General features: G+C 37.3%; 1 protein-coding gene and 1 non-coding gene across 4 annotated transcripts in view; one reads left to right on the plus strand and one right to left on the minus strand.

The window, feature by feature from the left end:
- The window catches only part of PDE4D (phosphodiesterase 4D), a 1,043,384-nt gene that overhangs the window by 85,097 nt on the left and 945,172 nt on the right, over positions 1-13,115 (plus strand). The window contains exon 1 of one of the 3 annotated variants that reach the window (XM_081826830.1): positions 3,362-3,448. The exons of the other annotated variants lie outside the window; for them this stretch is intronic. Within the exon in view, the coding sequence (XP_081682956.1) occupies positions 3,377-3,448 (72 nt within the window). The 5' untranslated portion in view covers positions 3,362-3,376. Of the gene's footprint in view, positions 1-3,361; positions 3,449-13,115 lie in introns of those variants that run through there. 3 annotated transcript variants of the gene reach the window in all.
- LOC115943416 (U6 spliceosomal RNA) lies at positions 2,435-2,539 on the minus strand. The gene has a single exon (XR_004077996.1). It is a non-coding gene; the product is annotated as a U6 spliceosomal RNA (small nuclear RNA).

Raw genomic sequence — 13,115 nt, forward strand, 5'->3', positions numbered from 1 at the left:
CCTAACCAAAGAGGGAAAGGATCTATACTCTAGGAACTACAAAACACTCATGAAAGAAATTGAAGAAGACACAAAAAGATGGAAAAATATTCCATGCTCATGGATCAGAAGAATAAACATTGTTAAAATGTCTATGCTACCCAGAGCAATCTATACCTTCAGTGCCATCCCGATCAAAATTCCAATGACTTTTTTCAAAGTGCTGGAACAAACAATCCTAAAATTTGTATGGAATCAGAAAAGGAAATGTTGAAAAAGAAAAACAAACCTGGGGGGCATCGCATTGCCTTATTTCAAGCTATATTACAAAGCAGTGATCACCAAGACAGCATGGTACTGGCACAAAAACAGACATATAGATCCATGGAACAGAATAGAGAGCCCAGATATGGACCCTCAACTCTATGGTCAAATAATCTTCGACAAAGCAGGAAAAAATATGCAATGGAAAAAAGAGTCTCTTCAATAAATGGTGCTGGGAAAATTGGACAGCTACATACAGAAGAATGAAACTCGACCATTCTCTAACACCATTCACAAAGATATATGTGCTGCCGAAGCGAGCACACCACCATTCACAAAGATAAACTCAAAGTGGCTGAAAGACCTCAATGTGGGACAGGAATCCATCAAAATCCTAGAGGAGAACATAGGCAGTAACCTCTTCAACATCGGCCACAGCCGATGTATTTCAAGATACATCTCCACAGGCTAGTGAAACAAAAGCAAAAATGAACTATTGGGACTTCATCAAGCTAAAAACCTTCTGCACAGGAAAGGAAACAGTCAACAAAACAAAGAGGCAACACATAGAATGGGAGAAGATATTTGCAAATGAGACTACAGATAAAGGGCTTGTATCCAAGATCAAAAAGAACTTCTCGAACTCAAACCTTTTAGAATTTCTGGAAAAAAAAAAAAAGAGAGAGAGTTTTATTTGAGCCCCAGTTAGGACAGCTGCCTGGTAGATACACAACCTTCAGGAAGAAGAGAGTGCTCCAGAGAAGGAATGTTTAATATGGGGTTATATATGGTTTTGTTACATCAGGAATTACAAATCATCATGATGAAGGATAGCTCAGAAAATTACAAACTTTATCTTATGCTTTTATTATGTGCAAGCTTGCAGGCTTTGGAAGTATGGGAATGGAACTTAGGGAAATTTTTACTCTTCAGTTTGAAATGTTCCTTTTAGGTTATTGGCTAACAAAGCAGATGTACACTGTGCGTTCAGGGCAGAAACAGAGCCCATACTTTGAAGTTTGGTTAAGTCATTCTGACCATGGTAAATGTTCAAGTGTAGCTTCCCTGGGAGCCCAGGAGCAGGGTCCACAAACATCGAACATTGAAAATGTCCTTTATCAAGTCCCACCTATAACCAGCTGTGTGCTATAGCCCTCTACTGCCTGGGTAGGCCTCTATGATTAGGGTTAAGCCTACTGATACACCCCGGAGTTGTAGAATGAAAGACCGCAAATTTGCGGCCAGTCAGACCTGATTCTGAATACTAGCTGTATTATTTACTACCTGCCAGGAGCTGGAGAGCTATGTAACCTCTCCCACACTGAATTTCATTCTTCAGCAAATGAAGAAAATGAATAATCCTTAACTGTGCAGAACTTTTGAAAATTAAAGGTAATGAAGTAGTATGCACCCAGGATTGTACCTGAAGTGTGGCTTACTGACTTGTTATATGATGCTTCGAAGAAGAAAGCGAAGGAGGAATCTGCTTCAGGGGTACTCTGAAGTTATCAAAATGATCTTTCATTTGCCAAAACAAACTACAGCATTTTTAGAAGCAAAAGGTTGGGAAAACCATGCTGGTAAATTAAATAAGCAGTGAGGTGCTGAAATTCTCCAGATGTTGGAAATTTGGGATCTATCAAGACATGGTGGTATTCTTTTTTTTTTTTTTTAAGATTTTATTTATTCATTTGACAGAGAGAGACACAGCGAGAGAGGGAACACAAGCAGGGGGAGGGGGAGAGGGAGAAGCCAGCTTCCCACGGAGCAGGGAGCCCGACGCAGGGCTCGATTCCAGGACCCTGAGATCACGACCTGAGCTGAAGGCAGACACCCAATGACTGAGCCACCTAGGCGCCCTGACACAGTGGTATTCTAATGTAGTTTTTCTTCTCAAGCTCAATTAGATTTTCTAAATTTTAGGTATATTCTTGTATTTACACAAACAGTTCATGTATTTTTTTGAGATATGGAACAATTGATAAGAAAATTATAGGAGAACCTTAATATGTCTTCTTTCCTGATGTTCAAGAAAAAAGACTAAGCTTTCCTTCTAGTCTCTTTCAGTGCAAGTTTATATTTGCAAAGCCAGGTGAAGAGACCTATAACTGGGCCTATCCAAACTGTTTTTCTGCTGTCCCTTTCTGCCACATAGATTCCCCTTATTCTTTTTTCCTTTTTTTTTTTTTTTTTTAATATGGAACGCTTCACGAATTTGCTTGTCGTCCTTGCACGGGGGCCATGCTAATCTTTGCTGTAGTTACAATTTTAGTATATGTGCTGCTGAAGCAAGCACCAGATTCACTTTAAAGAACACTCATCATACCTCAGTGCGGAAGCAAGCATCAGGGCTTAGCAAGGGAGGGTGCAAGACACCTCAACAGTTTTGTTTTTTTTCCCAGAGTGAAGAGACTTGGGGAACATGAATAAGTGAAATGTGGGCATATATGAGTGAATACATCAGATGTCAGTGGACTGAATTTATTTGTGTCAAAAGAGAGCAGAGAATGTTATCCATTTATTGCTCTTGTTTTTAAAATTGCTCTTTCCTCTTTTATTTTGTTATTTTATTGTCTGTGATCATTGCAGAAGCGTCAGAAATTACAGAAAAGCAGAGTGGTTTCTCAGGAAAAATTATAGATGGTGATGGATGACGATGAAATCGTGTGATAGTAAAACGCTGTATTGAGTACTGAGCTCCCTGCTGGATTAGAGAAGGAACATGAGTAGATAAAAGCACAACAATTTTCTTTTCACTGTGTCTCAGGAGAAAACAATGCAGTTCAGCATAGATGGAAGCAAATGAGATTAGTTAAAAGAAGGAGGAACTTAAATAACGTAGGCCAAGGCCAAGTAATGATTACGAAAAAGATGACTCACGTAATAAAAGCATAAATGAGAAAAAGTGGTGTTTCATCTTAGATTTTATTGGTCCTTTTCCTGAGGTTTATGCGTTAAGGAGGAGTCAGTCACACAATACAGAATGAGACAGAGAGTTGATAATTATATGGTTAGATGAATTAAATGATTCTAGACCCCAAATTGAATATTTCACTTCTGTTTTCTAGGTCACCTATCTACATTGTTTCAGTGAACTGAGTTGGTTGTAAAAATTCTACTATGCTATCAGGAGATGGCTCAAAAACATCTCCATGAACTGAGTAGAACTACTATGCAAGAATATGCTGTGGGCAGGGACATAACGGTATGTTTTAAAGTATCGAAAAAATCTTAGGGTCATGCAACCAACTCACACACTTAATCACTGTAAGATATAATATAGAAAGTTCATGGAAAACATAAATTTCGTACATGAAAAAAGACTGGGTTCTACACACACATGTATTTGCAATAGCCTAGTTATTAAGGAGTCATGATTAAACATGGGCTCTATCTGACTTATCCAATTTCTTAATAGTAGAATAAAGAACTTCTTTGGAGAAAGAAGGTTTTACTCAAAACCTGCTTCTCTGCATCTTTCTGAGTTGAGCAAAAAAGGAAACTAAAAAGGCCCAGAAGTCACAAGGCAAGATGTGTATTTATTAGGTTGATTCACGAGTGTGTTTGGTTTTCCGTCCTACGTTAAGGCATGGACTTTGCCTAGAGGGTAAGAATAACCTGCAGTTCCTGCTCTTTGTTTAGTTAAGTCAGTGCAGAATGATACATCAGCTGTACACGACAGCAGTCACCAAACGCCCTTGAAAACTCCGGCAAGCAGAGCACAGCACCTTTCACTATGTGACCCTGATGAGGCATGACATTTATATTAGGATAAGAAATGCCAATCAAATGGAAGGTATTAGAAACGGCCCGTTGAGGAAAGGTGATGAATTATCCATTGATTTAGTCTAAGAAGAGAGGATGGAGAAAAAATAAAGGGATTTGATTTCATACGCAACTTGTTCAGGAGACAGCATCTTAAAGGATTTTAAATGCCATGTTCCTAGCTATTCATGTGGCCTGTTGTTGGTAGGGAGAATCAAATGAATGAGCTCGAAGGTCTTCGTGTTTTAAAGTGGATGAGCGGAAAATGAGGAGATTGCCCAATGGAGGCTGTCTGTGCCTGTCAGTAACACTGCCTGGATTTCTTCTAATTGAAAACAGTACGAAGAGAGTTCAGATTATCAAAATGTTGCTCTGCTCTGAGAGGTAGTTTACTCTGGCGCTACACAGCTTGGTTTCAAATGCTAGTTCCTCTCCTTAATAGCTATATGACCTTGAGCAAAGTATTTAACCTCTCTTGGTTCTAATTGTCTTCATCCATAAATGAGCACAGCAATAAATCTTACCTCACTGTTTTGTTTCAAATATGAAATGAATTGATACTGTTTAGGTATTTAGAGCATTTTTGGCACAAAGTAAGCCCTCCATAGATATTAATTGTTATGGATATGCATTTTTCCACAGTGAAAATTGCTTTATTATTTTTTATCTAATGATAAAAGTGGTATGTGTTTATTGTTTAAGAGACAGATTTTAGAGATAGAAGAAGAGAAGTTATTTGGAATCCATTTACCCTCAGCTAACTACAGTAAACATTTAGGTATTATTCTTCAAGATAGTTTTCTGTGTGTAAAACCCATAATGTATAAAATTATGTCACGCACCCTATCTCGTTGGGCCAATCTCCTGCTGATTCCTACTCCATTTCACCACTAAAATAAAAATACAAATTAACCTGTGACACTGTCATCTAGCACAATCCAATGGTCCTCAAAGATTTCATCTTCTATAAAGTTTTTCTTGAGTACCTCACCCTTTTTTGAATCACCATTATTATTGTACTATATGCTCATTCCATGGGACCCTTAACACATTTGCTTCTTCAACAAATATATATATTGAATACTTTTTCGGTGTCAGGCATTGCACGAGGTGTGGTGTGACAGTAGTCCCTGACTTGATGGGACTTAAGTCTTTGCGGAGAAAAAAATGCACTAATCAAATACTCACACATACACAACTTACAAACAGTGTCAAGTCTTATAAGGAATGTTCCAGAGTAATTGTTCTATGATAAATTCGTCTATAGGATGAATTATAAACAATGATAGAAACAATGATTGCAGAGAGACTATACATGTTACAAACCTGGTTATTGTAAGAATAACAATTAGGAGAAGAAAGAGGATGATGGGAGGAAGGGAAGGGACGATAGAAGGAGAGAATGTGAAAACACTAAAATGCTCTTTTTTAAGAAAATAGAGGAGAGTGAGTTGTCTGCTTTTTCTCACACAATATCTTATGGTTATATAAAGCTTAACAATTATATCTTCAAGTTATTTTCCTTCTGTTGATACCAATTACAATTAAATTTAATAATAATTTTAAATAAAAATAACAGTATATATGATTCACATTTTTAGGAAAATACTTCTCTCATTTCTCTTTTTCTTTCTCTCTGTCCACCAAACCATCTGTCATAATACATTCTTAGAAAGATGTCTGGAATCATGTTTACCTAATGTTAATGCTTTCTGTCTGGTGGTGAAATTGTACAGTCATTTGTTTTCATTCCATCCTTGTTCTTTCTTTTATATGTAAGTTATTTAAGGTAAATACATATCAGCTTTTTAGAAAAGTGGCTCTCCAAGATGAAATCAGAAAGGGAGACGAATCATAAGAGACTCTTAATCATAGGAAACAAAGTGAGGGCTGCTGGAAGGCGGGTGGATAGGGGATGGGTAACTGGGTGATGGACATTAGAGCACGTGATGTAATGAGCACTGGGTGTTATATAAGACTGGTGAAATCACCGAACTCTGTCTCTGAAGCTAATAATATATTATATGTTGATTAATTGAATTTAAGTTTTAAAAAAGAAAAAAAGTGGTTTTCCTAAGAGAAAGAGACTGAGATTGAAGCAAATATACCAAATGGTTGTAACAAAAACTCCCTTGAAAGTTGTCTTGAAGATTAAAAATGAAGTATGTAAGGTGCTTGGTACAAAGCGTGAAATACAGGGAGTGCTACATAGGATAACTCTAATTCACTTGTGTGTTTTTGCATTTGCTGGACAAAGAGGTAGGGAGGCTCCGTGGGCGATGGCTGACACAGTTTGGAGCATTTAGACTTGAAAATCAAGATGATGATGATATAGATGAGGAAGTTCAAAGAATAAGAGCAAGGTTATAAAATAGCTTAATAGGATGGGTATGGAAAGAGAAATGGAGCAAAGAAAAGCAATGCATTGGGAAAGCTTGCTTACAGTTTTCACGATCACTCTTGTTTCTACCACAGAGGGAGTATAGAAGCCTCTACTGCTTTGTGTTCGATGATTTGCATACTGTATTTTCCTTATCTCCTCTGTTGAAGAGGTCTTTAATCCAAGGTCTTATAATCTCCTATTTTTTCTTTTAATACTTCCATAGTTCTGTTTTTTACATTTAAGTTTTAAATCCATCTGTAAGTGTGATTATGCTTATGCCATAAAGGATTATAACTTTATTTTTTTTCTGAATGGATAACCCCTGGTCCCATCACCATATACTGAAATAGCCATATTTTCCTCATCTACTTGCAATGCCACCTTGATTATGGTAAGATTCCCATGTTGTTGTTGTAAGTTTTCATATATACATCATCTGGTCTTGACCTGTATTCTGTTCCATAATAAATTTGTCTAGTGACTTGGCATTATTACCTTTGATTGCTGCAAATTTATATGACTCTACATAAAGCTAGTAAGAATGGAAAATGGAAGATGGTTTGGAGAGTTTTTTTTTTAAAGCAAACAAAATTGACAGAACTCTGTGGCTGTTTGTATGCTGATGGTGAGAGAGAGCGCAGAATAAACGGTGACTCCCAAACATCCGGTTGTTTCTGTTTGATGGATGATTGTCCAATTCTTGGAGAAAAAAAAATTTTCCTCCATCCTTCAAGATTCTGATAGCTGGACTCAATTAAATTGGCACGAGACAGATCAACAGGAGAAAATCAAATGTAATTTCATATGTGTGGAGAATTTGCATAAAGACGAGACTCCAAAGACCCTCAGGCAAAATGAGTAATATATGTCATCCTGACTTGAGGAGATAGGGGTCTGGAACTTCACAGGGAAGAAAAGCAATTCACAGAAAGATACAAAAGAGTAAATGTTTTGTAAACAAATGTTTGCTGGACTGTTCAGAAACAATGGGATATAGGCAAGAATTTTAACAAACAGACTTTGCTAAATTCCTCCCTGTCTACTGCTACTAGTTCACATTATAGTGTGGCCATCTCTGGTGATAGGTCTCTTAAGGGAGCAGGTCCTCTATCTAAATTCTTTTTTAGGCAGTTAGAGGGAAGGTTAAAGTTTCTTCTTGACTCTTTGGGTCTTGTTTTCAGCTTAAAATTATCTGCGTGCCGAAGTGGCACATTTTGGGGGTGGCCTACCCTTGGCCCCTACAACATCAAGGGAAAACAGGAACAGGCAGAATAAAGAAACAGAAGGAAGAGCTGATACATGGGGAAGGATGGTAAATCAAATTTGAACATGGTACATTTACTTTCCTGCAAGATATGCAGGTAGAGCAGACTACCTGAGGTATGGAATTTGCAACTGGAGATAGAATTTGAGGAGTCATCACATGCAGATTGCAGTTAAACTTGTGAGAATGACAGAAATGATTCCAGGAGAGTGTTGAAAACAGTAGCTGATGTAGTCTTTGGTATCACACGTGGGATAGTTTCTTCTTATGGCTGATAAAATTTTCCTTGCAGCCCTATAGCAGATTCCTTAGGCAGCCTTAGCTTATTGGTGCAACCTCTACCCACTGCTGTGGGTCTTTTGAATCTCCAGATTTGAATCCATAAACTCTGCGAAATACTCTTAGAGTATTTCTGTGATAATTTATCATCTCCACTATTCTCCATTCTCTTATTCCAGGAGTATTAGTTGGATGTAGAATCTCTTAGATCAGTTTCACTGTCTCTTATCTTTCCTATCTTATTTTTTATCTTTTAAAGAAATTCTAGGGGCACCTGGGTGGCTCAGTCAGTTAAGCATCTGCCTTTGGCTCAGGTCGTGATCCCAGGGTCCTGGGATCGAGCCCTGCGTCGGGCTCCCTACTTAGCCGGGAGTCTACTTTTCCCTCTGCCTCCCCCCACCCGCCGCCCCCGGTTGCGCTTGTGCTCTCTCTTTCTCTCTCTCTCTCTCAAATGAAGAAATAAATCATTTTTTTAAAAAGAAATTCTACTTTCTAGGAACTTCTCTCATATTTATCTTCTAACTCTTCCATTGAATCTTTTATTTTAGCATTCCTGTTTTTGTTAGCTCTTTCTTGTTCTCTGATTGTTACATTATCATGACATCTTGATCGTGTTATAGTGAAGGAATATTTTGACATTTCTCTTAGGATAGTAGTTGAAAATATTAATGAATTTTCTCCAAATTATTTTTTTCATTTGGGTCATTTTATCTTCCTCTGTTTGTTTCTTTCAAGGCAGGTTTTCTTCAGATGCCTGATGAGCCATGATCATCTTTTTATTCAAGTTCAAGGGATGAAAAGTTGAATAAATTCTGACTTGAATTTTGCTTTAGGGTGATAGGGCTGAATTGATGGTTTTATGGAGGATCAGAACATGGCAGATTGTGGAGGTCTTTCCTGTGGAGCTATTATATTTTCCTTTATTATTATCAGTGAAGTTTTTGTTTTTAGTGAAGGGTCTTCAAATATTTCCCTCTGGCAGTGAGGCATAACGGCTACTTCTATATTTAGAGACTTAGTATTATAACTCTTATTATCAGTTACCCTTTTCACTGCTGTCCTCTTTCTGGACTTCACTGTACTTGATGTTTTGGATTTCTAAACCTTTTTTGGTTAGACAAGGCAATCTTAATTTCTCTCTCCCTCATTTATATCCCTTCTAGACACTTCAAACTCTAGTTTATTTTACTTTGTTTCATTAAGTATCACGTCTTTATCTGCTTTGGCTCCTTCATTTGTTGAAATATTCTGCTTTCTGATGACTCTTCTGGTTCCTTACTACCATTATGGTTTTGTACATTTCCCCCCTTTGGTGGCATCTAGGATGGGAGAGATAATAAATGTATATGACCATGTTCTAGGAATTTCACACAGGACAGTATATAATACAAGTAATTATAAAATTATACGGTTGTTCCAAGAGCTCAGAGTTAGGGAATCAGGAGAGCTGCTACTAGAATTTAAGAAACCAGGAAGTGCAAAGATTACAGACAGTTGGCACTAGCGTTCTCAGATGACCACAACACAAAAGTGGGTAATTCTTAGCAAAAATCTCAGTGTTTCATGGGTTTTGCCAAATGCATAATGCCATGTACCTGCCATTACAGTATTAGGCAGAAAAGAGGAAGTACATTCTTATTGAAAAAAAAAAGTACAAATATTAGATAATGCCAGGATAGGTAGAATTTCAAACTTCATTGTTGTTTTTAGTTCCCCAAAGAGGTTAGAAACACTGTATCAGTATGGGAGGCACCTTTCAATAAAATGTATATGTGTGTGTATGTACATCTTTGTTTTGACATAAAGGTTTGAGTTAAGGTAACCATTCGGGATTCTATAACAATAAATAACTATGATTTGAAATTTATTTTTCTTCATAAAAATGGACAAGGAGGATTTTCCTATTACAGAGTTTTCATTTGGCATCTATCTTATGAATGGCAATACTACCTTGCACTTTTCTTCTCTAAAATGTTACGGGGGATTAAGAGGTTGGCAATATAGACTCTTTTATTGTATTTTAACAGTGACCTTGCAGATGTTATTATGGGCTGTTCTAACATGTATGATCTTTCTTTTGCTAGTTCCCTGTTATCTTCATTCCATAAAAGAGCTTCTTATAGAAATACTTTTTAGTAGGCCTTGTTTATTTTATCTTCTCTTCCCCCAGGGGACAAGTTAAGAGTACAGATGGCATTTTCCAAGGATATTACTTGCATTTATATCTTTATAAATTTGGACAGACAATTTTCACAATAACAGTGTTAAAATACAAAACAAAAAGAGGAATATTTTACAAAGTATAAATAATTCTTAAGGGGATTTATCATTTAACTCTGAAGGCTTTCTTTCTTTCACTTTTCATTATTTTGGTTTGAGAGACTGCTTGTAGAATAGTATTCTCTTAGCACCATATAAAATCAGTAGATTAAATGCAGAAAAAATAAATAAAAATAAAACCAAGAGTGCCCAGAGTTTAGTACACTACTCATTTTTATCATAGTCTGGTAGAGTTTTAATGGTTCTGAGATAGAAGTGAGAGCAATCACCATCACTCAAAATGCTCAAAGCTTTAGTTATACATTCAGGAGCCTTTTAAATCTCACCACTTTTTCAAGTGTCCTTTATTTTATTTTATGTTTTAAAAAGATATACTTATTTATTTTAGAGAGTGCACACAAGCTGGAGGGGCAGAGGGAGAGGGAGAGAGAATCTCAAGCAGACTCAGTGGGGAGCCGGAGGAGGGGCTCCATCTCACAACCCTCAGATCAAAACCAAGAGTCAGTCTCTTAACTGACTGCACCACTCAGGTGCCCTCAAGTGTCTTTTAAACATCAAATTTTGGCCCCTTGCTTTTCCATGGCGTTAGCTAACCTGAGGGTCAATTGTAGGATATTTTCTTGTAATTTTTCTACACTTTAAACAAAAGATCTAAATCCAACAAGGTATAAAACAGCACATTTGCAGAATCTTACTAAGTTTCCATCCAGAACAGTCATACTTACACAAACATTTTATATCAACACAATCACAGTCAGTTGTAAGACTGTGTTCCAAACCTAGAGACGGGAATTATGTAACTTAACTTCTCTCTGAATGTGTCATCTATATCCTTCAAATGAAAAAATGGCTTTAGTTATAAGCACCTACATCCAGATCTCATTTAAATACTCTACATGGCGAAAGACTGAAGTTAGGAATCTGGTATCATATTTATATTAGTTATTTAATTCAGTATTTATGGAGTGCCAGACATTGTGCTAGTCAAATAATCTGACCTCAGTGATCGCATAGCTTGCTAGTGAGAGAGACCAGCCCAGAAATAAGAAAATAAGAGCAATACAATGTTCTAAGTGGAAGGTAGAGATAGTACCCCAGGGCTGGGAAGCACAAGGGGGAAGGGGCTATTGAGGAGAAAGTGAATGAAGAAAGGCTTCTGAGATGAGGTGTTGGCAGAGCTGAGTATTAACAGATGTGAAAAATTTATTTAGGTTAATATAAGAAAGATTAAAGAAGGGTGTCATGGTGTTTTTGGGCAAAGGATGCCTATTGAAATCACAGACATATTAGCTAAGGCCAGATATGTGGAGGAATCCAAGTATTTTAGTGTTGCTAAAACAAAACAAATAAGTCATGGAGTAATGAGAGATGAACCTGGAGGGGTTGGCTGAGAGGGATCAGCTCCCAAGGGAATAATCCTCTGTGTGACACTAAGGGTGGGAGAGGCTCAAAGACCTCAGAAGATACTGAAGTATGTTCAGCGGGGGAGAGAAATAGATGGAATTGTGTTTTTCAAAGATCCCTCTGTTGGCTGCACAAGGAATAAATTTACGAGGCAAAAGATCAACTAAAATGTTATTTTAATAGCCAAGGTAAGAATGAGAACCTGTCCAAAGGTAGTCAGAATGGAAGCAAGATAAATTAGATCTAAAAAATTAGAAAGTAAAAATCAGCATGACTTGCTGCCTGTTTGGATGCTGAGAGTGAGAGACAGTCAGGAATAATGTCTGTATTTCTAGCTTGATTTCCTGGGTGGATGGTCATACTGTCCGTGGGGGGGAGAAGGAAATAGGAGGACAAAGGGCGCCTGGCTTGTTCCTTCAGTGAAGCATGAGACTGTTGGTCTTGGGGTTGAGTTCAAGCCCCACTTTGGGTGTAGAGATTACTTAAAAATAAAATCTTAAAAAAAAAAAGAGGAGAATGAGCTAGTCTGAGGGGGAAGATAGAGAGTTAAATTTGAGCGTGTTGCCTTTGAGGTTCCTGTGAGACATGCAGGTTGCAGAGACTGGTAGACTTTGAAGTGTACAAGTCGCAGCTGGAGATACATATTTAGAACTCATCAGATACAAGCTGCTGTTAAACCTTTAAGAGTGAATGAGATTATTCCATGAAAATGAGATAGGCTGGAATCCTAGGAGCACGAAATTTTAATAGATGGGTGACAGAAGAAGAGCCCTGTAGAACATTCTTGGTGGAGGGGGCAAGAAACTACCCTCCTGGTATGTGAGGATCTATAGCTTCAGATCCGTTTTGGACAAAATTTTGTTGCCAATTTTAATTGACTTCATATCACTCTTTTAAAATTTTTTCATGACTAAGTGCAACTTTAGGCCTCTAAGGCATATGAGCCTTCAGATGCCTCATTGCAGATGACCCACACAACTGCATGTGAAGATAATCATATCCTAATAGTTGTATTACTTTTCAATTTTAAACTTTTGGATATTTACCAGACTGATTACTGGTCTTTATTTCCATTTTGCATAATACCTTTATAGCTTTTATTTTCATCCTCTAAGTCCCTTAGTTTCCAATTTCTTCTGTGCAGAGACTTTGCTTTCATCCAACATAAGCTGGCATTCAGTGACCTATCTCAGTCATAGAAGAACACACTGTTTTTATTTACCTTAATATATGGCTAAAATTTCAATTCTAAAACAATTATTTATGTATATGACAAAATTCAGTTGGCGTTAGGAGATATTGGAGTAGGTTTTCTCGTGAGTTGTTAAATGTGCTATCCAAAGAAATCTTGAGGTTAGATAAACACTGATCTTTACTAAAATGGGTGTAAGTTCTACCTGGGCTATAGAAAGTCATAATAATATCAAGCTAGAAATTTGTGTGTGTGCACGCATGTGCACGTATGTACCTGCGCCCACATGCCAGCTTGTATGTGCC

The sequence above is a fragment of the Leptonychotes weddellii genome, chromosome 7 (genome assembly GCF_054177405.1).
Source record: "Leptonychotes weddellii isolate Sample4059 chromosome 7, ASM5417740v2, whole genome shotgun sequence".
In the NCBI taxonomy this organism is placed as follows: domain Eukaryota; kingdom Metazoa; phylum Chordata; class Mammalia; order Carnivora; family Phocidae; genus Leptonychotes; species Leptonychotes weddellii.